This window comes from Myotis myotis, unplaced genomic scaffold (genome assembly GCF_014108235.1).
Source record: "Myotis myotis isolate mMyoMyo1 unplaced genomic scaffold, mMyoMyo1.p scaffold_m19_p_13, whole genome shotgun sequence".
Lineage (NCBI taxonomy): Eukaryota > Metazoa > Chordata > Mammalia > Chiroptera > Vespertilionidae > Myotis > Myotis myotis.
Window position 1 is genome coordinate 49,036,567 of NW_023416317.1, and position 26,796 is coordinate 49,063,362.

The 26,796-nt window shown below is 53.3% G+C and overlaps 1 protein-coding gene across 6 annotated transcripts in view; it reads right to left on the reverse strand.

Moving 5' to 3' along the window:
* Positions 1 to 26,796, reverse strand: part of LIMD1 (LIM domains containing 1) — a 45,519-nt gene that overhangs the window by 6,338 nt on the left and 12,385 nt on the right. For 2 of the 6 annotated variants that reach the window (XM_036333081.1, XM_036333083.1), the window contains exons 2-4: positions 17,377 to 17,478; positions 5,330 to 5,397; positions 2,650 to 2,712 (exon numbers count right to left, since the gene is read on the reverse strand). In XM_036333081.1, coding sequence (XP_036188974.1) covers positions 2,650 to 2,712; positions 5,330 to 5,397; positions 17,377 to 17,478 — 233 coding nt within the window. Of the gene's footprint in view, positions 1 to 26; positions 826 to 2,171; positions 2,433 to 2,649; positions 2,713 to 5,329; positions 5,398 to 13,344; positions 14,072 to 17,376; positions 17,479 to 26,796 lie in introns of those variants that run through there. The other 4 variants (XM_036333086.1, XM_036333084.1, XM_036333082.1 and 1 more) reach the window with 4 other exon arrangements.

Consider the following 26,796-nt stretch of genomic DNA (forward strand, 5'->3'; position numbering starts at 1 on the left):
GGGACACAAAGGACCAGGCGGGACTCAGCGGGATGATGGGGAGGAAGGGAGAACATCAGGCGGAGGGACCACGTGAACAATCACGCCACGCGAGGCACACACACCAAGTTTCACGTGGACCACGGTCAAGAGGCGACCGGGCAGGAAAGCTAGTGCAGTCACATGTATAAACGGGAGGAGGCCAAACAGGACCTTCCTCCCGAGTTCATAAAAACTCCGGGAGGGAATTTCAATGGCTCCCTGTCAGAAAGCCTATGGTTCTTTGTAGGAAATGGCGCATAGTAGGACCACAAAAGGATCCATCCCGGATCTGGGGAACAGCGAGTACGTGGAAAGGTTAAAGGAAATTCCCCGTGCAAATGCAGAGCTCGGAGAAAACCTCCAACTCCTTCTCAGCGGCTTTGACCCTGCGGCATGCTAAGCCGTGACTCGGCCGATTATCTCAAATCCAAGTGCAAGCAAAGCCTCTTTGTTGTTGTTGTTGTTTTGTTTGTTTTTGTTGTTGTTGTTGTTTTAAACACAAAGAAGAGAAAGCCCATAAACCTCCTTCCTCTCAGTGTCACTGACCCGGATGTGACACCTGGAACTGTAAGAGGCCACCCTGAAGTCTGGATAGCGCTGAGACGCGAAGGGAGGGGAGGGGAGAAGAGCTGGAAAGAATGTCCTTGGTGACATCAGCACGTAACCAGGTTCACCCACTGTGGAACTGCCCACCTCCACACTCCTGTTCAGTGAGATAAAGCATTGTTCCTCTTAAGTCGGTGGTTCTCCAAGTGCAATCCCTGGACCAGCAGGAATGAGTATTCATGTCCACCGGAGACATGCCTGAAAGTGTTCACAGCTCTATTCCTAAGAAGCCCCCAATGGGAACCACCCAAACCCCACCAGCAGGAGAACGGATAAGCAAACTGCTATAGCCCTACGATGGACTTCCACTTAGCAAGGAAAATACCTACGCTACCAACACAGGTAACCACCAACGAATGAATCTCAAAAACGTTTTCCCAAGTGAGAAACGGCAGTCCCCAAGGAGTCTACACTGTGTGATTCCATCTACACGGCGCTCCAGGACCGGCGAAACAGATCGGAGGCGCGAGATGTCAGGATAGTGGGGACCGCTGTGGGAGGGGGATCTGCACGGGGAGGGGGCCAGGGAGGAACCTTCTGGGGTGCAGACTGCGGGATGTGATCTACGTCCTGATCTGGGAGGTGCTGACGTGGGCATCTGCAAGTGTAAAAATTCACCCAGCTGCATGCATACTTGGGGTGTGTGTGTCCTTCACTCCATGAGTTGCTTCTCAATAAAAATGGTTGTTGTTGTTTTTTTAAAGGCAACACTTAGCAATTCCCTTCTCCTGAAAGGAATGAATGGATCAGTAAAAAGAGATTTAACTCTTTACACCTAAAACGAAGTTCTATGTCATTTTCTCTAGTATATTAAATAAAACCTCCAGGGCCACTCTGCATTGGTGAGCACCTGATCCTGAGACAGAATAAGAACTCCGTATTCCTTAGGCCCACAGCCTTACCCTATAAGGCAGGGCTGGGGAACACCCACCTGGGGGCCGCGTAAGGCCTCAGAAATCATTGGGTCTGGCCCTGCCAAGGCATCAGGGGTGAGCTAATTAAATGTTCGACCAAATGCAGCAGGCCGATTTTTAAGTTGGTAATCTTGTATGGCCCATGAATGATGTTATAGATATCCAAATGGCCCTTGGCAGGAAAAGGCTCCCCACCCCTGCTCTAAGGAGGCCAGGAAGGGGAACTATTTCCACTGAAGAGAGAAAGATAATGTGGCCCAGGACTCGCTCAGAGAGCCAGTGGCTCAGCAAGGAACAGAATGAATAAAATTTGCTCCTTGTTCCCCTGGTTCAAAAATTCATCTTAGGCCCTGGCTGGTGTTCTCAGTGGTTAGAGTGTTGGCCTGCACACCGAAAGGTCTCCAGTTCTGTTCCCCGTCAAGGGCACATACCTGGGTCTCAAGTTCTCTCTGTCCCAGGTTGGGGCAGGTGCAGAAGGCAACCAGTTGATGTGTCTTTCTCACATCAGTGTTTATATTTCTCTCTCTCTCTCCTCTCTCCCTTCCTCTCCCTCTCTCTTCTTCTCCCTCTCTCCTTTCCTCCCTCCCACTCTCTCTGAAAAGCAATGGAAAAAATCTCCTCAGGTGAAGATTCACAACAAAAAAATATTTTTTTTTATTAAGTTTTAGGAACAGACTGAGCCAGGCAGAACAAAAGGGGAAAAACACAGTGTTTATCTAACTTTCTGCGCCTGACTCAAAGGCAGCTGAGAATTCCGTAGTAAAAACAGGTTCCATTGGACGTCTCAGCTAGGATGCTGCAGGGATCACAGGAAATCAGAGGGAGGCCAGCGTGCGGACAGCCCAGGGCAGAGAGGATCATCGGAAACACAACACTGTGTGGACTGGAGGGCTGCGGATGCGAATACCCATGCAAGCCAACATTGTGGGTCCTGCTACATCGAACGGGGTGTATTGCATAGGGTCTGCTTTCCATACAACCAGATGTTAATAAATACTGCAACCACAAGTCGAGCTAGGAAACACCGCTCTCCGTGGTTAATTCCTCTGTTCTCTGCAGGCCTCCCCCTCTCACCGGGCTCTTATCTTGTTTGGCTGATCCTACTCACCATGTCCATGATCAGATGGCCACACAGAAAACACCGGTCAGCTGACTGCTGGAAGCCAGAGTACTGCAGAGGAAAGAAGAGAGAGAGTTAACCCAGGCAGGGCCGAGGGATCCAGCCTCTCCCCGGCCAACCATGAGGATAACAATGCCGTTCTCAGAAAGATGTGTCATTCTGCTCAGGAATCTGTCATTTCCCCGAGGACAACACAGCTGTGTGATGACTCATGGAATCATTTCTGTCACAAAAGCCATGACGCATACGAATACCACTTGCCCTGGGCACCCATGGCATGGCAGAGAGGCCTGAATCCCAGCAGGCCGTTCTAAGAGGAGTTCCCAGGCATCACCTACAAACTCTAAAAAATGCAAATGATTAGGATATACAGCCCAACTGGAAACTCAGGGGGTGGGGCCCAGAATCTGTGTTTTCCTTCGAAGGATTCTGATGCATGGTCAAGTTTGAGACCACCACTCCAATGAATCCTAAAACAATTCTGCAGCATACATGTTAACCGTTTCTCAAAAGGGAAGCTCAGAGAGGTTACGTGACCTTCTCGAGGTCACACAGCCTCTAAGGGGTAAGGACAGGATTCAAATTCAAGTCAGTTTCTGGTTAAAAGGCCAATGCCTTTTACAGTTAGCTTCAAAGAAACCCGGTAAGTGTTATCTACCTTACACACACACACACAAGCAGCAGGAGTCTTAAAAGAAACGAGGAACTCTCTTCAGAAAACATACGAGATACTACACCCTGGGACAGGGGTCCTCAAACTATGGCCCGCGGGCCACATGCGGCCCGCTGAAAACATTTATCAGGCCCGCCGGGTGTTTTTGCTGCCGCTGTGCGCATAGGAATTTGTTCATAGTTTTTTTTTTTAAACTATAGTCCGGCCCTCCAACGGTCTGAGGGACAGTGAACTGGCCCCCTGTTTAAAAAGTTTGAGGACCCCTGCCCTGGGAGATAGTAGAGTTTCGATATTGCAAATATTACTTAACGGGGGAAATGTCATGGAAAGGAAGGTGGGGAAGAAAAAGGGAAACTTTCTGCAACTCCCCACCAGTTGTGGCTTCTGCTGTCTGGCACCTTCTCCCGTTCTAGGGGTAACAGCAGCTCTGCATTTTCACTGGGGACCCCACCACTCCTGTGGGACTGACCCCCTACTGTGTTCCAAGGTGGGGCACAGACTCGGCCCCGGCCAATCAGAGCCTCGCATTTCGCCAGCACCAATGACTTTGCCCAAGGATGGCCATGAGACCCAACCAGAGCCATGGAGACCCCAGGCACTGCCCGGCCAGGCTCTGAACGAACGCGGGGCCCGCCCATCAGGCCATCGCTTAGGGCCCACCCGAGTCTGACACTCACACAGAGAGAGCTCGAGGCGGGGCCAGAAAGAGAAAATGACTCCCGGGGGCCTTGCTGGGGTGAATTGCCTTTTGGCCTAAGCCAGCTTGGGTGTGCGTGTCTGTGCCCGGCAAACATGAGTCACAGGCATCCATCCACACAAGGAAGCTGGCCCGGCCCCTCTGGGTCTCTGGGTCTCACAGTCCTCAGCCCTGAAACGCAGGCTCAGTTCAGCTCCCTTTCCCGGCCGCCCTCTATGCTCAGCACTGAGCTCGGATCTCAGGGCCTGAAGGTGGAGAAGCACGCTCATCCCTCCCGAGGGGCTACAGTCTCCACAGTCCGGAGGGGGAGGCTTGTAAAGGGACTTGATGCTGTGTGTTAACTGTCTGCCAGGGTGGGGGGCTGCATGGAGGAGGCGAGCCCGTGTCGGGGCAGGAGGGACAAGGAAGGCTGCGGGAGTTACCCCGGCAAAGAAAGGGTGAAGACATTCCAAGCAGAGGAGAGGGCACAAGCTAAGGCAGGAAGGGAGGCTGGCCGGCGGGCAGAGCATGGCAAGTGCAGAATGAGTGAGTCACAGGCTGGGAGGGGCAGGCTCCTGACGCGGACAGCTTTTCTGCACATGCTCTCACCCTGGGGGTGCACCCAAAGGCCGGGTGCACGGGCAGATAGTGTGGAGGAGGGCACCGGGCCATCCGGGCTGGGCCACGCTGCCATTGCCAGCTAAGCAGGCCCAGGGAGGGCCTGGTGGCACGAGGCTGTGTGTGTGGCTGCATTGGGACCGGCGGGAAGAAGGAGGGGACAGGGGGAACCTAGGACACAGTTCTCCGAGGTGAGGACCCAAGGCAAGGTGATGTTTCTGCTTCTGGAAAGTGGAGTGGGAGGAGCTGGGGGGCAGCCGGGACTGTCCTGTGGGCGGTGGGATGTCAGCAGCTGGCCTCAGAGGTGACAGGGCTGCACACAGAGGGACTGTGCATGCGTGGGGGAGGCTGGGTCCGTGGAGGGCAGGCAGAGGGAGACGTGAGGAAGGCCTGCATCCCAGTCCGGAGGTTTTTTTGGGATAAGGGATGGAGTAGGCAGAAGTGGGCAAAGCAACAAGAGGACAGGCCGAGTGACCCTCAAGTCCCTTCAAAGCACAAAGCTCCGTGGCTTGTCGTTTGCCTCGGGCACACGGGCCACCCCACGCATCTCCAGAAGGAGGGTCAGGGCCTCTTTCGGGAGCAGAGCGGCCACCCTCCTCTCCCGGCCGGGCCTCCCGCGTGCTGCCCCCACCCCCCCCACCCCACCCCTGACCCCCGCTCTGGCAGGACTGTGGGGAGGGAGGCCTGGGGGTCAAACTCACCAGGAAGTCTTCCTCACAAAACACTTTGCCGTTGACGAAATAAAAGGCTTTTCCTCTCAGCTTCCGGCCTAAGGGAAAAAATTCAAATTAAAATAATGTCCCTTGCTGAGTCAGACCAGCAGTGGTTAGCGAGAACAGCACTAATAATGACACTGGCAGGCAGACATTCCCCGCCACGAGGGTGTTTGTTTGTTTTTAAGTTAAGTGTTTATTGTTGAAAGTATCACCTATGTTCCCCCCACCTCCACCCCTTCTTGGAGCAAGGTTGTGAGAGAAAATCTGGTATGAAATATTCATAGAATTTAGAAAGTTCAGATGATTTTGACCCAAAAATTCTACTGCAAGACAATAAATAATCAAAGTTCAATTGTTTAAAGGCTCTTCATTCCGGCATCATTTATAACATCTATGAGAAATGAGCGGCGTTTAATTCTTATAAAATAAACGACAGCATCTATTCTATTAGGCAGCCATAAAAAAGGATTGTTTTCAAAAAGAGATGTAAGGACCCAGTGACATACTTAAAATTCTTTAAAAGGGGAGGGAGGTATAAAAGTACGTGTGACTGTGTGTGCATATACCTGGATATACAAACTCACACACGTATATGATTGCAAAACTGTATGTGCGCTCACACACTTCAGATGTAGACCAAATGTTAGTTACCCTCACTTCTAGAAGGTCCTAGAACCTTCGCAAGTATCTCCTGACTCTGCTAAACTAGGGGAACAAGACGAGTGCTTACAACTCCGTGATGTCAGAGTTCACGAACAGAACCCCCCCGGCAGCCTTGGAGGTTAAGTTTCATTAGTTTTCTTCATTCCAGGATTTCCCACGGGGATGATAGGAAAGGAGGTGAGGCTGCAGCTGCCGGTGAGGCCACGAGAGGGAGCCAGAGGCCGCCTGAAACCCCGCACCGGCCGTCCTAGAGAGGTGAGGCTTCTGACCCACCCACGGGGGCAGACACCCAGCTCTGAGCCCCCAGCTCTGAGCCCAGGAGCCGGCCCAGGGAGTTCTACGGAGTCTGAGCCCAAGCATCTGGGCTGGGAATTCCGTTTGTTGTTTTAATAGAGGGCGGATTACCTCTGTTGCAAAAATCATCGGGAAGATCATTAAGCATGCAGGGCGCTGAACCCTCTCACAGTCTAAGAAATGCAAATTAAACAAGAGCTTTTTCACTTATGATTATCAACAAAGACTTTTTTTTTTAAAGTGATCCCAGTCGTGACTGCAGCCATGACATATTTCTGTGAGCTACTGATGAGAGTGTAAAATGATAAACTCTCTTTGGAAAGGAAACTTTAAAATGTTTATCTTTGATTCAGTGGGGCAGTCTGGTTCTTAGCTTAGGGAAAGAATCTGACATGTGAATAAATATTTACTTCGATCTAAATTGCTAGCCTTAGAGAAGGACTACATGAAACAGGGCACATCTAAATGTGAAGACATTATGTAGCCATTTAAAATACCATTCGGTTAAGTGTTTCAGTGACACTGGAAAAGGCTTACACTATAGAAAGACACTCAAATACATTAGTAAGTGAAAAAAGCAAGCTGACAACTGTATTTATAGCACAACCCCAGTTCAGCAACTTCACACACACACACACACACACACACACACACCACTGATGTGCAAAAGAAAAACCTGGAAGATTGCACACTAAAACTAGTAGCGGTTACTACTGGTAGCTAGCGTTACAGAGAAATTTCACTTTCAATTTTATAAATTAAAAAAAAAAAAGACTTATCTACTATTATACAGCATTGGCAGGCTGTAATGAAGGGAAGCTTCACTTACCACTTTATTCATTTCAATATTTGAAACTTTTTTGTAGTATCAGGTACACAGGTAGACGAAATGAGAAATTTTACTTTTTGTTTCATAATTTCTATATTAAAATTTCCTAGAATTATGTATTGATAACCCCAAACACTTTTTAACTTAAAAAAACATGCTTATGTAATAATATGAAAAATAAAAAAAGATGTAAAGATTGTGCATTTCAATTACGTAAAGAAGAAATTCGAAGAAAAAAGATGAGAAAGGAACCTGCCCAGGGGACGGTGCCTGTGTGTGGACATAATGGTGTCTGCATCCCAGGGGGCGCGGCAGGGGCTGCGGGCTGTTCATGCTTTGTTTGCTGCTTTATACTTTCCTTCACCGCCCCAAGCTTTAAAAACAAGCAGGTATTACTCTGTTCATTTAAAAAACTGCCAGTGCCCAGGGCTGAGAAGTCCTAGGTCCAGAGGTAGGGAAGGGGCCTAGCAGCTGCTCCTGCATTTCCTTTATTAAAAAAAAAAAAAAAAAAAAAAAAGAGGCCTGGCCGGTGTGGCTCAGTGGTTGAGCGTCAACCTACAAACAAGGAGATCACGGTTCAATTGGGGCGTATGCCTGGGTTTTGGGCTCGATCCCCAGTGTGGGGCATGCAGGAGGCAGCCGACCAATAATTATCTCTCATCATTAATGTCTCTCTCCCTCCCCCTTCCTCTCTGAAATCAATAAAAATATAGTATTTTAAAAATAATTGAGGCCTGGCCGGCGTGGCTCAGTGGTGGTTGAGCATCACCCTATGAACCAGGAGATTATATACAGTTTGACTCCCGATCAAGACACAGGCCTGGGTTGCGGGCTCACTCCCCAGTAGGGGGCGTGCAAGAGGCCACTAATCAGTGGCTCTCTTGTTTCTTTCTCTCTCTCCCTCCCTCTTCCTTTTGGAAGTCAATAAAAATACATTTTTTAAAAATTGAGGACTCCCCCACAGACCTGAGAGGAGTGGACCTGGATCTGCCCCAGTTTCTACTTCAGTTTTAAAAAACCATCTAAGTTTTGACACGGAGTCCCACATAGAAATTTTTTAGTTTGTCTTTGGTCAGTGGGAGAGAAAAGCTAACATCTGTTGATCGCCTTCTGTGTTTCAGGCACTGCATTTAGAACGTGCATATATTAAAAAAGCTTTTTTTTTAAAAAATATATTTTATTGATTTTTCACAGAGAGGAAGGGAGAGAGATAGAGAGTTAGAAACATCGATGAGAGAGAAACATCGATCAGCTGCCTCCTGCACATCTCCCACTGGGGATGTGCCCGCAACCCAGGTACATGCCCTTGACCGGAATCGAACCTGGGACCTTTCAGTCCGCAGGCCGATGCTCTATCCACTGAGCCAAACCGGTTTCGGCTAAAAAAGCTTTTTAAATGTTTAAAAAACACTGTCACACGTCCCTTTATCATTAGCGCCCCTTTCTGTCCCTGTCCCTCCGTGTGCCTCTTACGAAGTCCACACGTCTCTCCCTGTCACCTCCTCGGGGTTTCAGTGCGGAAAGGGCTCCCCAGAGAAGGAGGCGGAACTAAAACCCACCCCATGTCCATCTCTCGGAGCAGCACAAGGAGGCAGGCACTGATTATTCTTGGGAATCCACTGGAAGTGACACTCCAGGATTGCACCCATCTCTCCAGGTTCCCCTTCCTCTTCAGAGAAACATAACACTCATGAGTTCAACATTGTCATCTGCATTTGGTAAATTCTGAGGCTCAGAGAGGCGCCCGGGGGGTGAGCAGGCAGGACGGGAACCCGGGTTTGTGTGACTCTGAGCGCATGTGGGTTGCACGGTGCCGTGAGCCCCCCTTTTGAGTGTACACTTATGCGTGGAATCCAGCGTAGCTCCTCCTACCAGGGAATGGAGAAGGGAATGTCCACTTTGACGCACTTTCTACTTACTGGGCACTTTACCTACAGTGTCTCCATGATCCTGACAATCCCGTGAAAGTCTCTTGCGATGGCCCACGTGTGGGTATAACTTGTTGGGACCACAGGCACGTTGAGGGGAAGAAAGCAGCAAGCAACCTCGTCCTGAGAAGCAGGGAGGAGGCAGGGGCACAGGAATCACTCCAGATCTGGCCAGTGACGCAGCCACCAACTAACCCGGAGATTCCTGGAATCACTGCTGCTGCCCTGGGCGCTCCAGGCAAGTGCAGGACCCAGAACCGCGCTCACCGACACACGAGCCAGAGCAGCCGGCCCCCACTAGGTGGCCCCAAAGCACAGCCAGGACCAGACCCTTTCTCACAAGTAAGCAGGCTCTGGGTTAGCAGAGTGATGGGCACTGCCCAATGCGGCAGCCATGAGCCACATGTGGCTAAATTTAAACTTTAATTAAAGTGAGATGTAATAAAATGTCAGCTTCTCAGTCGCCACAGCCACATTTCCAGTGCTCAACAGCCACACATGGCCACTGGCCGCCACATGGGACCATGTGAGTCTAGAGTTCAGAAAAGCCGCCAAAGACCTGGAGGCCAAATGAAGGTAGAGAGGGGCGGACGGAGAGGCAGCTGCAGGGCCACGGACACATTCCCAGCCGGTGGCATCGGGTCCCTGGGACGCTCCCCACGGAGCACGTGCCTGGGCTCTGCTCTCTAGATTTCAGGGATCAGACTCTCTGCCGGGGGAGCCGGGCGTCTGCATCATGATAGGCTCCTCGCGGCTGTGACTGACGCACGGTAGAGCGTGAGGACCACGGATGCGGGGGGAAGAATGTACACTGCATGTACACTGCAGGCCACCGAGGACAGAGCGGGACCCCAGTCCCCCATGCACCAGCCGTGCGACCACTCTGGGACTCCACTTCCTCTTGGGTAAGTGGGCGTGGAGCTGAGGCAAATGAGGGGGCCGTGAGAAGACACAGCAAAACTCCCTGAACACTGATTCATATCACCACCAGCGTCAGAGGCGTGCAAGTGCCGATGGAGACCGGGATGCAAAAGAAATTGTTGGTGAGGAAACACAGGAGAGAGTGGAAGTGAGGAGGGGAGGGAAGGGAAAGGAGAAGGAATTTGAAAGGGCCTGTATTAGTCAGGGTCTCCAGAGGAACAGAACTAAGTGTGTGTGTGTGTGTGTGTGTGTGTGTGTGTGTGTGTGTAAACAGATTTATTATAAAAGCAATTGGCTCACACAATTACAGAGGCTGACAGGTCCCAAGGTCTGCAGTCGGCAAGCAGGAGGCCCGTAAGAGCTGACGGCGTGGGTCTAGTATGAAGGCAGGAAAAAGCTGATGTCCCAGCTTCAGTTCCCTCCTTCGTGGGAGGGTCAGCCACGGTGTGGTATTCTGGCCTTCGGACGACTGGGTAAGGACCACCGTTTTGGAAGAGCAATCTGCTTTACTCGGTCTACCAACTGTCAATCTCATCTAGAAACACCTTCACAGACAGACACACCTAGAATAATGTTTGATCCAGCACGTGGGCTCCGCATGGCACATCAAGCTGACACATGAAATTAACCACCATAGGGGCCAGACTTGGGACAGAAACTGAAGATTCTAGGGGCAGGATTTAAGAGAGAAGAGGTGCTCTTAGCAAAACGAGAGAGCCAGGGACACCCAAGTGGTGTCTATGATACCTGAGTAAAGTTCAGACCTCCTCCCTAACCCCAGGGTTCTGGCTCTGAGATGAGGCACCCAGAACATCTTCATGCCAATTAGGGTGTGGTGCCCCCTGGCATGTGGCACACTCTCCGTTCTCCTCTGAGGGTTGGGGTGGCAGGTGACACATTGGGTACAACCAGGTCTCGGCCTTGGTCTGGGATTACTGCAGGAAAGGAAAGCAGATTCCCACCCAAAACCACGCGTGTGCTTGGAATGCAGGTGTGGCAATTCATGATGTAGGCCACACTGGAGTTACCTGCACACTACAGGTCAGTAACGCCGACTCCATTAATGTCACCGGCACGAAGCATCTGATGTTCTTCTACGTCAGGGACTGCGTGGCCTCTGGTTGCATCAACAAAGTCTGACCTAAGACACCAAGCCTGCCCCAATTCCAGGGACCCAGCGGGCCTGGGTTTGCCAGGATGGACACGAGCCTCTGACCGCACGCCAAGTCAAAGTCCCCCCTCCGCTCTCTTCCGACCCGCACAGCCCTCGGCCCAGCTGTCTATTTCGGTCGTTTCCTGGTTTCTCCCTCGCCCGCTGATTTCCTTTGGGATCTGCCCACTCTTCCTTTCTCATATTCTTGATCTTCAGCTTCCTCCTTAGACCCAGCTGACTCCCCCGGCTGGTGCAGAAATACTGACTAGGATGAGAAATACTGGGATGACTCAACGGCTCTGAAATTCAGGGGTCAAAGGCCTTAAGAAGGAAGAGAACCTCTGATCAAAGCCCTGGATCCATTTCTCTGCTCGGGGTGCAGCCCGCTATCACTTCCTGTCTCCCCTCCTCCAGGTCCCAGGCGCAACCTGCACTCACAGCCCAAGAGCATCCGAACACTCGACCCTGTGGTCCCCCAGCCCCAAGGCAGCGGCTGGATCCGAGACGTCGTGGCAAGACCCCATGCCCGGAGCTGGCTCCCGACTTCAGCACACATTCTCTCGAAGCAAAGGGAACATTACAGTGGCTGACGGCAAGGGCTGCGGGCCCACACGGACCTGGGCTTGAGTGCTGGCCGCCGTACTTAACCGCCACGTAGCCAACCACAAGCAAACTGAACGCTCCAAGCCACTGCCTGCTCGTCTGCAAAATGGGGGTGATGACAGTACTGAATGCACTGGATTGTTGGTTACAGGATTTGGGGAGCTACTGTGGGCGGAGGGCTCGGCGAGAGGTCAGGCTGACAATGAGCCAGAAAGCTCACCTACAAACTACATCAGGCCCTCGGATAATGTCGTTTTATTGTGACCCTGAAGAGGTGCCTTAGGAACGTAACTCTTGTTTATATCCATTAGCTTAAGATGACACCGACTTAGACCTCATTTTGCTTAAAGTCGCGGTGACATTGAGTGAGGCCTGGCTATAGTTATAAGCACTGCGCTGACCGTTCCCAGCAGGCAGGCCTACTGCGGCCTGAGGGTGACTTCCCTGATTCAGGCTTCACCGTTTCAGACTGTGAGCCTTTTCAGTCAACAATAAAGTCAACAGGATTTCAGGGGTGGTGTTTAGACTTAGGAAGCAGCTGACCAGAGCCCCCTGGACTGTACAGCTCACTGGGCAACGCGCCACCGGCCACTGGTTGAGTCACCAGAACCTCTGCTCCACACTCCGGGCCTATGTCTCCTTGTTTTATTGACCTGAAGGAAGAAAACGGCACTTTTTCAGGGTTCCACTGACTCGGACAGCCTTTCCCCGGACTGGGTCTCAGTGTGTGAGATTTCACTGTAAAATCCATGCAAGTCCTTAACAGGTATGGATGCTTGGGTTTTGGAAGGTGGGATGGGCCATGGTCTTTATTCTTAATTTTTGTTGTTGTTTTTTCCCCCAAGGTGTGGCTGGCAGGTCACAGTGTGCCCCACCCCGGGATGTGAGCTTGGGTCACAGCAGTGAGAGCCACCAGGTCTGGCCTTGACTCGCACATCCCAGCACTGTCCCGCGTGGACCCGCCCGGCCCTCGGTGGCCTTCCTCTGCGGCCAGGTCGGCACTGGGCACAATTCCTGTCGGCATAATCCTCACCCCCAGGACCCGGGCGCCCCCTGTTCCGTGAGCCCCGGGGAGGTAAGCACACAGGATCCCTCATCTAGTCCATCACCTGCCAGCTCAGGCCATGGACACCAAGAGCAGCCATGGACCCAGCAGGGAACGCGCTCGGTGAGTCTTTACAAAGTGAACAAAATCTCACGAGCTGGACTCAGAGCCCTGCCTCCTTCGTCCCCCAGTCTGTTCTGCAAGGATCCAGCGAGAGCTCCACTTGACCCCAGCACACCGTTCTTTCTTCTCATTCCACCCGGGGCCACCGGTGGGCGCCAGCGTCCCCTCAGACGGGCCACTTGACGCACGGTGTCCAGACACAGGGTTTGTGGCCGCCAGCCAGGGCCATGCCTGCCCGCTGCACGGACCCTCCCTTCCGCTCCACAGTGTGCCAGCTGGGGACACGGCCTCCTGGGTGGGCAGGGCCTGCGGGGGGGGGGTTGGGGGGGGAGAAGGGAAACCCAGGGCACACGTCTCCATGGCAACCAAACACACTGGCTGCTGGCGGAGCAAGGCAAGAAAGAAGGGGACTTTTAAGAAACTACAGAAACGCCCACACATTGCACTTCTGGGAACGAACACCAAGGAAACGCTTCAGCAAGGGAAGAAGGACGCATGCACCACGGCAGTCGGGGGCTGTGGGTGACGACCCACAGGCCGGAAGTGAGCTCCAAGTCACAACACGGGGAACAACTCCCGGTTACTAGGCAACGGTGACAATGCTTACTATGAAGACTGCGGAGACGTGGAGGAACGTACGACAAAATAGTAAACCAAAAAGGATATGACGCTTTAGATGCTACGATTACAATTCTAAACATTTTAGAGACCTGTGGGCAAATTTGTACACATTTGGACAAAGCCTCGAGGGGAAAACATACAACTACAAGCCCCAGTTTCAGTAACATCGCAGGTTTCAGCTTCTAAGATGTTCTTTGCAGCTGCCATGCTGTTGTCACAACCAAAAGTGAGCTTAACGTTGTTGCTGCTTGTGAGCGGAGGGGAGCCAGGGCGCCCTAAGGAACCCGCACCCTCCACAGAGGAAAAGGCCCAGAGGAGACACCCTGGACCCTCCCAGCTCCCCTGAGGGTGAGAGGCTGTCGGAGCACCTCCCAGCTCCCCTGGGCCCGTCACTGAGACGAGACAGCTCTCATCTCTGATGAGGGCGGGGCTGCACCTGGGACTGGCTGCTCAGCGTCCCGCAACCGCCTGGCCATGTGTGTCCTTTTCGGTGTGTGGGACGAGGACCAGGCAGCTGGCACGTCTGGCACATCCTTCGTTTCGTTGTCTGCGAAAGTAACAAACTGCCTGAACCTAAAAGCAGCTCACTGTATCTTCGCCAGTCAGGTCAGTGGGGCCTCGGCCTTTCCTGGATGCATGTGTGAGCGGACAAGACCCAGCATTTTGTTAGTAAATTATCAATACGATCAAGGAAGCGGGTGTGCGTGCGTGCGTGTGTGCGTGGGTGTGTGCGCGCGTACCTACAGAAACACGCCTCTATGGTGTTTTAGGCTAGATTGTTTTCATAAGTGAAACGGGAAACAGGAAAACACATGCACCCCAACAGGAAAAACCCGGATGTGCATGGCTGAGCTGGATTTGGGAGCCTGGATTCTGGGCCGGCTCCACCCTAGGTCTCCAATCTTGAGCGACTTTCTCCCGTCTCTGGGCCCCCATTTCCTCTTCCCCGACGAGGAGGGGTGGACCCCGGCTGGACCGTCCCCTCAACGCTGAGGTTCGCAGACACACCTGAGGCCCCGCGGAGCCAGGCCACGGGGAGCCAGGCCACGGGGAGCCAGGCCACGCAGAGCCAGGCCACGGGCGCCCGGGCCTCCTGCTGCTGCAGCAGCTCCAGGGCAGCGGTAAGCCACCAAACCAAGGCAATTCCTTCGGGCGGCTGAGAGAGGCTGCTCAGGCACAGGCCTGGGTCTCCCCGGCTCCCTCCGCGTGGAGAGGCGGCTGTGTGTTCACACGCCCAAGGAGTGTGTGCAGGCCCCGTGCAAACGGGAATGCGGGACACCCTCTTTCTGACGGAGTCCCGTCCCTGTGCCTTCGGCAGCCCCGCTCTGGGGCCTGGACGGCTGGCACGGAGTCACGGAGCGTGTGGTCACGGCATCCATGACAACACCAACCAGAAAGCCGGGCACATCTCCCGGCTGGGGGAACAGGGAAGGCGCGTGGAAAAGGCAGCCGCTGAGCTGGGTCCTGAAGGCCGGTCAGAATCTGAATGTACAGAGCGAGTAGAGAGGGGAGATGCTAGGGAGCTGTGTGTTCAGAGACACGGATGTGGAGAGGAGGAGGGCTGTTTGACTTGCTAAGTTAGTAGGAAGCGATGACAGAGACCAGACCACAAGGGCCTTGACGGCTGGACCAAGCCAACGCCCACACACGCCAGCTACCCTCCTGAAGCCTGTGGGCTTGTCAGAATCTGAAGCGAGAGAAACCCAACCATTGAGGAGCTGACAGCGAGTCATGCGGCCACAGGAGGAGCCAACTGACTCATTAATATACTCCTCCCCAACAGCTTTATTTACTTATTTATTTTTAATATATTTTTCTTGACTTCTGAGAGGAAGGGAGAGGGAGAGAGCGACAGAAACATCAATGTGAGAGAGAATCACTGATCAGCTGCCTCTTGCAACGCCCCCTACTGGGGATCGAGCCCGCAAACCAGGCATGTGCCCTTGACAGGAATCGAACCCAGGACTCTTCAGTCTGCAGGCCGATGCTCTGTCCACTGAGCCAAACCAGCTAGGGCTTTCTTTTATTTTTAATCCTCACCTGAGGATATGTTTTTAGTTGATTTAAGAGAGAAAGGAAGGGAGAGAGAGAAAGAGAGAGAGAGAGAGAGAGAGAGGAACATCGATATCAGACAAACATAAATTGGTTGCCTCTGGTACATGCCCTGACCTGATTGGGGATCAAACCCACAACCTTTTGTTGTACAGGACGAGGCTCCAACCAACTGAGCCACCTGGCCAGGACTCCCCGGCAACTGTCTTAGTTCAAATGATGATCGCTTGAGAAGGGAAACAGCCTCTAATTAATATTTTCTTTTTCCCTGGAAAATAGAGCAAATATTGAGAAATACTTTGGCACAACTCTTGTACAGATGGATAAAACAGAAACGTGTCAGTGAGTGAGGGAATCAGTAAGCTGTTATAACCGGGAGACTGTGGAGAAGCACACGTACGCAGGACACCGGAAACGCCGAAGTGAGCGTGTGGGTCTCTTCCCTTTTGCGGCCACCGCAGAAGCGCCAGCGGTTCCATCCCTTTGTGCTTTCTGACCGGAGCAGGAACCATAAAAGGCACTTCACTGCACCTTCCCACATTCGCAGGAAGACTGTGTGCTCTGCCCTTTCCAAAGAGCTGAGACAGAAGTGCAGTGTGGACCCGTGCCCGTCCGAAAGGATGACGGAGCTCAGGTTGTTCGAGGACATCACTAAGGGCAGCAAACGGGCAAAGGAGCCCAGGTGGACAGGAAGAAATACGTCATCGCACTGGACGAGCGCGGCGGGAGGAAGCGAACGGTGCGCCTGCGCACGTGGGCATCCGCCCAGCCAGGCGGTGACCACCACTGACACTGGACAAAGACCGCAAAAGGATCCTTGAATGTCAAGCCACGCAGGAAAGGAAAAGGGAAAATTCAAGGAGGACACAATTGAGAAGATGCAGAATAAAGTAATATTATGTACAACTTTCATTAAAAACTTAAAGAGAAAAAAAAGAAACGCTGAAATAAACTTGCTAAACAGACGCAAAACCAACAGCAGTTGACGCCACAGGGCCACGGTCAACGGCCCTCCACCAGGCGAGTGCATGTCGCGGCGGGAAACACGGGTGTCGCCAGCAGGACCAAGCAACCTGCAGCGTGTGACCTGGCTCAACGGCAAGGCCAGGCCCCGATAGCCTGGTGACCGACCACAGCATTTCCACTCAGGACACGAGGAGACTTAGGTCCGTTTCCAAGCCTTCCACAGTTTTCCCTACAAAGGTGAGTACTGCCCTAGCTGGTTTGGCTCAGTGGATAGCGCGTCGGCCTGGGGACTGAAGGGTCCCAGGTTCGATTCCGGTCAAGGGCATGTACCTTGGTTGCAGGCACATCCCCAGTAGGGGGTGTGCAGGAGGCAGCCGATCGATGCTTCTCTCTCATCGATGTTTCTAACTCTCTATCCCTCTCCCTTCTTCTCTGTAAAAAAATCAATAAAATATATTAAAAAAATAAAAAAGGTGAGTCCTGATCAATGCACAAACTGTGCATCTCAGGCAGGGGTTTACGGGACAGCGCAGTGGGGACTGGAGCGTGAGGTTTCCAGCATGACAAGCCTGACGTGGCGAGGCGGCGCTCCGAAGCCACTCAATGTCTCGCCAAAGTCCATCCCAGGCGAGGCCTGGTGCCCGGGGACCAGTCACCTGACCGTGATGGGCCCCGTACTGGTAGCACAAAACCCTGCGCAGGAGGCGCCATCCTTCTGGTGGGACCACAAAGGGCCAAGGCCAGCGGCATCTTCAGGACGGAGGCTCTTCCCTCTCCTCCCTTTCACGGTCCCCACGACCTCCCCCTCCCCCGCTGCGCCCCGCACACACTCACTGCAGGCCGCACAGGTGAAGCAGGCGTCGTGGTACAGGTTCCCCATGGCCTGGCAGGCCTGGCCGGCCCCAAACACCCCTTTGCTGCATTTCACACAGGAACCTGCAAGGGCGAGAACACACCGGTGAGTCAGAGGGAAACAGTGTAAACTGAGTCAGACACAGCCAGTGAGCAAAGCCAGATGCTCCTCCCCATAAGCAGCACGTCACCCACCCCATGGGTCGCTCCTTTGCAATGTTTTCCTCTCTCTCTCTCTCTCTTTCTCTTTCTCTCTCTCTCTCTCTCTCTCTCTCTCTCTCTCTCTCTCTCTCTCTTTGCCCTGCATCAGCCTTTCAAGGGTCAGTGCTCCCACCACAGGGAACGGCCGCCAGGCTGGGCTTCAGGCCCTACCCTACTGCCCTCCGCTCTGCCACGCCTCCATGTTGTCTGCTACTTCCTGCCGGAGCCCCAGCGTCTCCCACCTTCTCTAGCACAGAGTCCAAAACCCTGCACTGTCATGAACACATGCAGAGCGCACGGATGGCAACATCTCAGCTCAATGGTTTCCTTTCAATCTCAGTGGGAACCACGGACTACCATCTACTCTCCTCACTTCTTACAGAAGTGTCCGGCCCGCACCTTCCCAACCTGCCCCCACCCCCCTGTGCTGGGTCTTAGCTCTTAGCCTTGCTCCTGGGCTCCCCTGCCTGGCACCCTGCGCCCACCCTCCATCCCTCCAAGTCCTTCGGGTCTCTCCCTCCCTCCGGCTCTCTGGCTCTGAGGCGACACGGCGGACCTGTAGTCACAGAGCCGCTCCAACCTGGAACTGTCCACCCACTCACCTCCCACGTGGCTTGAGTTAAGCTCTAAGGCAGTGGTTCTCAACCTTCCAAATGCCGTGACCCTTTAATACAGTTCCTCATGTTGTGGTGACCCCCCAACCATAAAATTATTTTCGTTGCTACTTCATAACTGTAATTTTGCTACTGTTATGAATCATCATGTAAATATCTGATATGCAGGATGTATTTTCATTGTTACAAATTGAACATAATTAAAGCATAGTGATTAATCACAAAAACAATATGTGATTATATATGTGTTTTCCAATGGTCTTAGGCGACCCCTGTGAAAGGGTCATTCGACCCCCAAAGGGGTCGCGACCCACAGGTTGAGAACCACTGCTCTAAGGTCTCTGAGCATCAGTTTTTAGTTGGAAAGTAGAGGTTCCTCCACCTGCCCTTCACGTTTGCAGGAGCAGCAGCGAAGGCTGCCTGGCAACCAAGGGTTCTGAAGAGTCACCTGTCCTGACTACCGCAAGCCAGGAAACACCCGGCCTGGGATGTAATGCCACAATCTACAATCACCCATACATCAGGGAGAGGGGGCCCCTTTCAGGGTCACCATGAGAGACACGAGTGCTTCGCGCAGGGCCCCTCATTTGGTGGATGCTCGGGAAACAGGCACATAGATAAAAAGGGTGGTGCTAACGTCACTGCACTCAGCAAGGAGTTGCTTCAGCTTGAAGGGAGCTCTACGAGACCTCCCAGGCCCCAGGGCCTCCCCCTGTCGGTCTGTCTGGGCCAACCTGAAGCCGCACCACCACAGCCAGGCTCTGGGCTGGTCCCCAGAAAGCAGGCCCTGGAGCCCCTCTTCCAAAGGACTCCCCCCACCCCAGGCAAGCAAAAAGCTTCACCAATTACATACAGAATGCAGGACACACACACACACACATTTCTTTTTTCCAGGGAAATATACCAAAACATAAAGAGGTGTTTCTTCAGGTTGTAAATTTATGACTGCTTTTACTTCTTTGCAGTGTCTGTATTTAAGAAATAATTCTTGTAAGGGCAGGTAAAAAAAAAAAAAAAAAGGTGTAGTCTCAAAAAAGGTTTGAATATGTCTAAGTAGATGGTGTGATGTTAAGCTGTTGAAAAATCAATTCTGTGTACACACATCTATGCATCCAGCAGGCGACCAGCTCTCGTGCTCGGTCAGCAGGGGCTCGGGCGTCCTGCTCTAACTCTGGTTCCGATCTGCCGGGCTGTCCCCGGGCTGCCAATCCCCAGCCTTCTGCCTACAGCGCTAAAAGCCCTGTGTGTCACAGTTCCTGTCACCCCAAGATGATGAGCTAACGGTACCACCTTCAGAAATTCACTCGCACCAACCCAACAGGTCCACGGAGAACACGCCAAGCCCAGGGCCCTCGCGCTGCAGCCAGCTCCCTGAGAAAGCGCGCGAGGCCGCCTGACGGTGTCGGCCAAGGAAACTGGCTCTGGGGGGAGTTCGTTTATTGAAAACTCCAGAGAAGGCAACTTGTAGTTCAGTTTTAACATTATGAAAATTTTCAAATGAGCAGAAACGTTGAAAGAATCATCCAGGAACACCCTCCCCACGTCCGCCCACCACCCCAATTCTATGACTGTTAACATCCATCAACCCAACTATCCATCTTATTTTTTGTTGTGGTGGTTAATCCTCACCCAAGGATATTTTTTTCCGTTGATTTTTAGAGAGAGTGGAGGGGAGGGGGAGAGACAGAGAGAGAAACATCGATGTGAGAAAGACACATCAATTGGTTGCCCCCGACCAAGGCCGGGGATCGAGCCTGCAACCGAGGTAGGTGCCCTTGACCAGAATCGAACCTGGGACGCTTCAGTCTGCAGGCTGATGCTGTGTGCACCGAGCCAAACCGGCCAGGGCCCATTTATTTTTGATGCATTTCAAAGTAAGTTGCAAACAGACGTCCATCTCGCCTTGAACTCTTCTGCCTGCAAATCATTGCCTAGAGTTCATTATTTCCAAGCAACAAAGGCTGGCTCATCAACAGCAACCGAAGCTCGCTCCGAGCAGATGGGATGGTGCCTCCAAACGTGAAGATAGCTGCTCACCAATGCGAAGGAAACCGCCCCCAGGGGCAACACCACGTCTTCCCAGCTGAACCTACTGTAGAAATGTTACTGCAAAGGGCAGAGGAGCCCTGAGGGTCAAGGGCATGGTCAGCCCTTCCACGGACCACGGGTGAGCCCAGGAAGAGGACCGGCCTTCAGGACCCCATGCCAGGGAGGAAAGCATGAGCACCAAGCGCCTGAGTGGGTGGGATGCTGTCCACTCACAGTGAAGACGTGAGCGCATGTGGTTTGGGGAGTAAGAGCAGAACGGCTGTCCCACTCCTGCTCGCAAAGCGCATGGCAGAATGGACAGCGCCTTCAAGTGGACTCAGACAACCGCCAGGCCCCGGGCTTCCTGCTAAGTTATCTCCCCACGTCAGGCCTTCCTCCCCTCCTGGCAGCCAGCCAGCGACGCGGTCTTCTGGCTTCCTCCCGATCTGAGGGCTGAGACCTACTGCTTCAACCCGGCCCCGCCCCCACTCGCTCTGATCCCCGGGCTAGTCCTCCTCCGCCGTCCTGGGGGCTGGCTGACATCCTCTCACCACGCTGACCGCTGACCGTCTCCCACAGACACAAAGCAAGGAAGGGCCGCCCGTCACAGAGTCAGGAAGGTCCCCCAGGGAGCCACGTAGGTGGGGAGCCATGTCATCCCTGTGGCCTGTGGTAAATGGACAGAAAAGCACCACGTGGGCAGGAAATACATTTATTCCTCCTCTGGTAGTAAAAGCAACCAAAGCCAATGTCACGTTTTAGGAAATAAGTGCATCTGCCAGGCCCGGGCTGGGTCTTCTTCAAGGGAAGGAGCCAGCACCCCTTTCTGCAGCCCGCGCCCCAGAAGGACAGACGCTGTAACGTGCTGAAGGCCGCACGATGGCAGGTTTGAGAGACCGAACCAGAGCCCTGCCTCAAAGGCCCTGTTAGCCCCATCTGGCTGGCAGATGTGTCTATTCCAGCCACATGCAAGGGCCCCCCGAAAATCAGGGGGCTCCTTCCTCACCCTCTATGTCACCTGCCCTGAAAATCCTCTGTGCTCCACCTCCTCACCCCTCCCTCTCCTCTAACATCTGGCACCACCGATCTTACTGTCTCCATAGTTTTGCCTTTTCCAGAATGCCACACAGCTGGAACCATACAGTGTATGTGGCCTTTTCAGACTTGGCTTCTCTCAGTCGTGTACATTTAAGGTTCCTCCATGTCTTTTTTAAAAATATATATTTTTATTGATTTCAGAGAGAAAGGTAGAGGGAAAGAGAGAGAAAAACATCAATGATGAGAATCACTGATCGGCTGCCTCCTGCACACCCCCTACTGGGGATCAAACCCACAACTCAGGCATGTGCCCTGACTGGGAATCGAACCGTGACCTCCTGGTTCATAGGTTGACGCTCAACCACTGAGCCACACCTGCCGGGCCTAGGTCCCTCCATGTCTTTCCATGGCTTGATAGCTCATTTCTTGTTAGTGCTGAATAATATTCCATCAGTCGGATGGACCGCACTTTGCTGATCCGGTCGCCTATGAAGATGATGACATCTTGGTTGCTCCCCGGTTTGGGCAATGGTGACTGCAGCTGCTGTAGACATTGACGGGTGGGTTTTTGTGTGGACACAGGTTTTCAGTTCCTTTGGGTGAATACCAAGGAGCAAGACTGAGGGACTGGGTGGTAAGCACATGTTTAGTTTTATAAGAAACTGCCACAGGGTCTCGCAAAGTGGCTGTATGGGATTCTTTTAAAATCAGAATATTCCCACGGGAAGGGCAAGGACGAGGGGCCTGTTTTAAGGGATGCCCAACAGGAGGCGAGAGCCCCAGCGATGCTTCGAGCACTTGGACCACCTCTCTTGTGGTTCGTGGCTTTCTGCCAGGTAATGCTAGGATTACACGTCTCCTCCCCGCTATCAGAAAATAAGCTTGCTGAGGGCCGGGCCTACTATACACTGTGTCCCCTAGCGCACAGTAGGTATCAAGCAGCACGGAACGCACTCAGAGCCAGAGCTGGGGGAGGGAGGGCGGTCTAGCTTCAGGGAAAGTTAAGAGAAGATGCAGAGAGGAAGGCCAGAGGCATGTGTGCAACTGTGGGATGATTCATGTGATGGCGATGAGCCAGCTGAGAGGAGAGGCTGGAGGCACAGAAACTCCAGAGGGGGCCCCTGGGACACGGGAGGGGCTGGGAAGTGACCCTCTGAGCCAGGGAAGGAGTGAGGTGCCCGAGAGGGGAACAGAGAGACACTGCACATCTCGGGCAGCAGGCAGGGCTGGCAGAGAGTCCAGGGCTGTCACCAACCCACATGGCCCAGGCCTGTGTGCTGCATTTGGGTGAGTCAGGGCCTGGGCAGCCGTCCAGAGCCTTATACACAGACTTCCATGGGACAGAGAAGGAAAAACAGCACCGATGACAAACGCTACTAACACTATGACTTACTGTAATGCAATGTCCTCTAGGAGCCGGAGCACCATAACAGGCCTTCCTAAAGCTTCCCCACTCACCAGAAGTAAACAGGACGTTTCACTCCTGAGGGAACGTGACATTTTATTATTAATGTTGTCATCGCCACCCTGGTTATTGTTTCGGCTCCACATTATCGGCATCGTTGAGATAAGAGCCAGGCTGGCCTGACTCTGCACAGCAGGGGTTGCTGTCAAACTGCTTAAAGGGGGAGAAACTTTTCTCAAAACAAGTATCAGTGGAACCTCAACTATAGACAACAGGCCAAAGGGAAGCCACCCTATGATTTGGGTGGGACAGAGACCGCTCTGCCTCCCGTAATGTCGGGTCCCCGACTGAGGTTCCAGGAAGATTATTTGAGGACCAATGACAGCGAAACTGATCGAATGCAGGCTCCACCCAGCCGGCCCTCCCTGGGAAATAAGTTGTCCCAAGTTGGTATGAAATTGTCTCCCGCACACGGGGCCAGAGCTAAACGCGGGTTTAGGGCCGTGGCACCTTCCCCGCTCCTTGCAGAGGCAGGATTTACACACAAGGCGCCAGCAACGCAGCCTCCTGCCTTCGACAGCATGAGACCCTGCAGCCTTCATCCCACTGAACAGACAGCCAACCGGGGTGATGCTGAGTCAGCATCTTCTGTTGTCCCGATGAGGACTGAAATACACACGCTCCATCAGACTAGGCGGTAGGTGTGGTCTGCACCCCAGCTCTCATCTGGGCCCCTCCAGCCATTGCTCCTCTCTCAGGGAGGAAGGGTGGCTCCGGAAGCTGCCCACCCTTCACTGGACATGCAGGGGCAGCCTCTCTAGCTGGGCTGGCCGGATGCTGCACAGCCTGGGGATCACACAGCCATCACCCACCTACTGTGCTGACAGGGGTTTGTGGAAAGAGCCAGGGCATCCAGTCGGCATTTGGGTGCGGGCTGGGAGGGAGCAGGCCTGCCTGGAACACACCTGAATGAATGAGTCCAGACACAAGTTCAGTGAGGCTTTTTCTCAGCTGTGGCCCTGGGCAACTCTGCGATCAGCGGGTTCTGGAAGAGGTGCCAGGAGTCTGGGGCAGAGCTGGACCAATGACCCCTGCCTCCCATGCAGGGGGCCGCTTCTAGGTCCGGCTGTGGGAATCCGTGGAGATGCCCACCTCGACCTCCAGGGATGGGTTTCCGTTTGGGGGCGGGGCCAAACCACCGCAGGAGATGCTAAGGTGCGGCGAAGGTTGAGAGCCATGGGTAACACCACACCCCACCTGGCGCCCGGGGCCTCCCTGCCTCTGCCCTCCCTGCCACGCACCCTGCAGTTCCCAAGTCAAGGGGAGAACTCTCGGCAAGCCACAAAGGAAGTACTTCAGGGCATTCTGTGCTCTGGGGCCATTGCGCCAGTCTGCTTTCTTCACTCTGAAATCTGCTTAAAACCAGCCATGGCTTCACTTCACTGCAGTGAGAAAGGAAGTTTCTATCACAGTTCCCCTGTCACTGTGAGCTGAGCTGGCCTTGCAGCTGCCCAGCGTACTCCTCCTTCCCTGCCCTCCACTCTCCGAAGGAAGAAGAGACCCCAGGGTATCCCCGTGAGAGCCCCGTGCCCCTCCGACTCCTGCAGCCGCTGGGCCTGCAGCTTTGGGCTCCCACTCTCTGTCCTTCCCTCACGCCGGCCTCTCCGCACAGAGGCCCATTTGCTTTCTCAGCTCTAATCTGACACGGGAATGGCCCACCTGCATAGGAAGAGATGCGCCACCTTGCCAGGAGTCAGACACCAAGGAGGGATGCCACCTGTCACTGACGCTGGCAAAGATGGAAAACAATCACAGCTGTCCCCGAGGGAAGAGAAAAGGGCGCTCGGAGCTCTGTTAGCAGACGTATAAGTGGACCACTTTCTGGAAGGCAGTGTGGGACAACGTGCGGGGGAGCCTTAAAAACCTTCACGCCACCCGGCTGGTGTGGCTCAGTGGTTAAGCATTGACCGATGAACCAGGAGGTAATGGTTCAATTCCCAGTCAGGGCACATGCCCGGGTTGTGGGTTCAATCTCTCTCTCCCTCTCTGAAATCAACAAGAATATAGTTTTTAAAAAAGCTTCACACCACTGGACACGGTGATTTAACAGCCCAGGCTGCAGCACTACAGGATTCTCGTCATTCCCCAAAGTCGCCTCCTATAAAGTCACCGCAGATACTGAGTTCACAGATACTGAACCGTGGATCCTAGAGGAAGCACAAGGTTAGGTTCCCGCGAGCCTCTGGTCGCGTTTTCACCAACCAATCAGTACCTAGCGTTGTTTCACCCGTGTTTCTGTTTAAAGACGCCTTACTTAGTAAATACTGTTGATTTATTAACACTGAGCTCACACCAACAGTACTTGTGACTCACGCCTCAATGAAGCTTATGTAACACATGTTTTCTCCGTTAGGACATGTCAGAGCCCTCTCACGTTCAGGCATACGGGCAGCACTTCAGCGCGGCTCTTGGGTCACAACAAAGAGCACAAAAATGCAAAAAAGCGTGCCACTGCACAGACCACACACGGGACACTTGTTCACCGTCCAGGCCTCAACCGGAACGTCTGCGGGCAGCCCAACTTTCTCACTGCCCTGGGCATGTCCCCAAACGACCGCCAAAGAGCTGACTATTGACTTGCGGGTTACAAATACACGTTAGCCAGTAGGCAAATTCGCAAAACACGCCCTGAGTAATAAGGGCCGACTACATACGAATGCTGTGGGAATCCATTTATATCACCTTTTAGGACAGGCCAACGGATAAAGGATGGAAAAGTCAGAACAGTGGTTGCCTGGGGGAGGGAAATGACTGGGAAGAGGCATGAGGGAGCTTTCTGGGGTTGGAAGTTCATATATACAATATATATATATATATATATATATATATATATATATATATAAATTAAAATACGTTTTTATCGAATTTTTCAGAGAGGAAAGGAGAAGGATAGAGAGGTTGAAACATTAATGAGAGAGAAACAAAATCGATCGGCTGCCTCCCGCATGCCCCCCACTGGGGATCAAGTCCAAAAGCCAGACGTGCCCTGACCAAGAAGTGAACTGTGGCCTCCTGGTTCCTGGGCCAACACTCTAACCACTGAGCCACAGCGGCGGGTGGAACTTGCTATATTTTGATAGGAGTGTGGGCTACACGGGTGCATGCATTTGCCCAAACTCCAGGAACTAAACATTTCACTGTATGTAAATGTACGTTTTTTAAAAACACGGCCACAAATTCCTTGACACCCCTTCCCTTGAGAGGTGGGGGAGGGCTGGGATGGTCAGCAGAGGCCTGGCGTGTCCAGTGCGGAGGTGAGACGCCCGCAGCGCAGAGCCGGGCCCATTCTCCCGCCTCATCCTGTGCTCCCTTGGCTCTCTGTCTGGCTCTACACTGGGGCGGAGCTGCCTCTCCCCACAGCCCATGCCCACTGTCAGGCCTGGGTAACCTGGAGAGGTGGCAGGCACAGGTAGGCCACGGGCAGAGGAGGGGCTGACGGCTCTAAAACTGACCTCCATGGCGCACCGACAAAGGGCCTCTGTGTAAGCCGGCCACCTGAGCGACCAGCCTCAGCTGCGTCGTCAGAACAGGCCCCGGACAATGGGGTCTTTGGAAGCTGCCGGGAAAGCTGCCCTGACTGGGTCACCCGCGCCTGCGCCCGCACCCAGGCAAGACCTCCAGGGCTGGCAGAAGGCGCAGGGTGTGGGCAGCCTGTCAGCTAGGGCCCCAGAGGAGTTGGATCCCAAAGGGCCCTCCCTCCCACCTGACAGGAAACAGCAGTTTTCACTTCTCTAACTGCAGCAGGAGGGCGGGGGCGGGGGGGGGGGGGCACAGTCTCTGGATGCACTGCCTCTACTCGCTGCACAGAGTGTTTTTAAGGTTCTGGAAAGTTGGCTCAGCTGCATGACCACCTGCTGGGTCATGCCCCATGCAGACACCAGCTCAGGGCCCCAGGGTGTCTTCTTCGTCCATCAGAGCTCACGTGAGCCTCAGTGAGCTCAGGGGCGGGGGGTGGCAATCATGAAATCTGTCTCCCCTGGACAAATAACAATGGATTTGGCCCGGCCTTCGTGGCTCAGTGGTTGAATATCAACCTATGAACCAGGGAGGTTACAG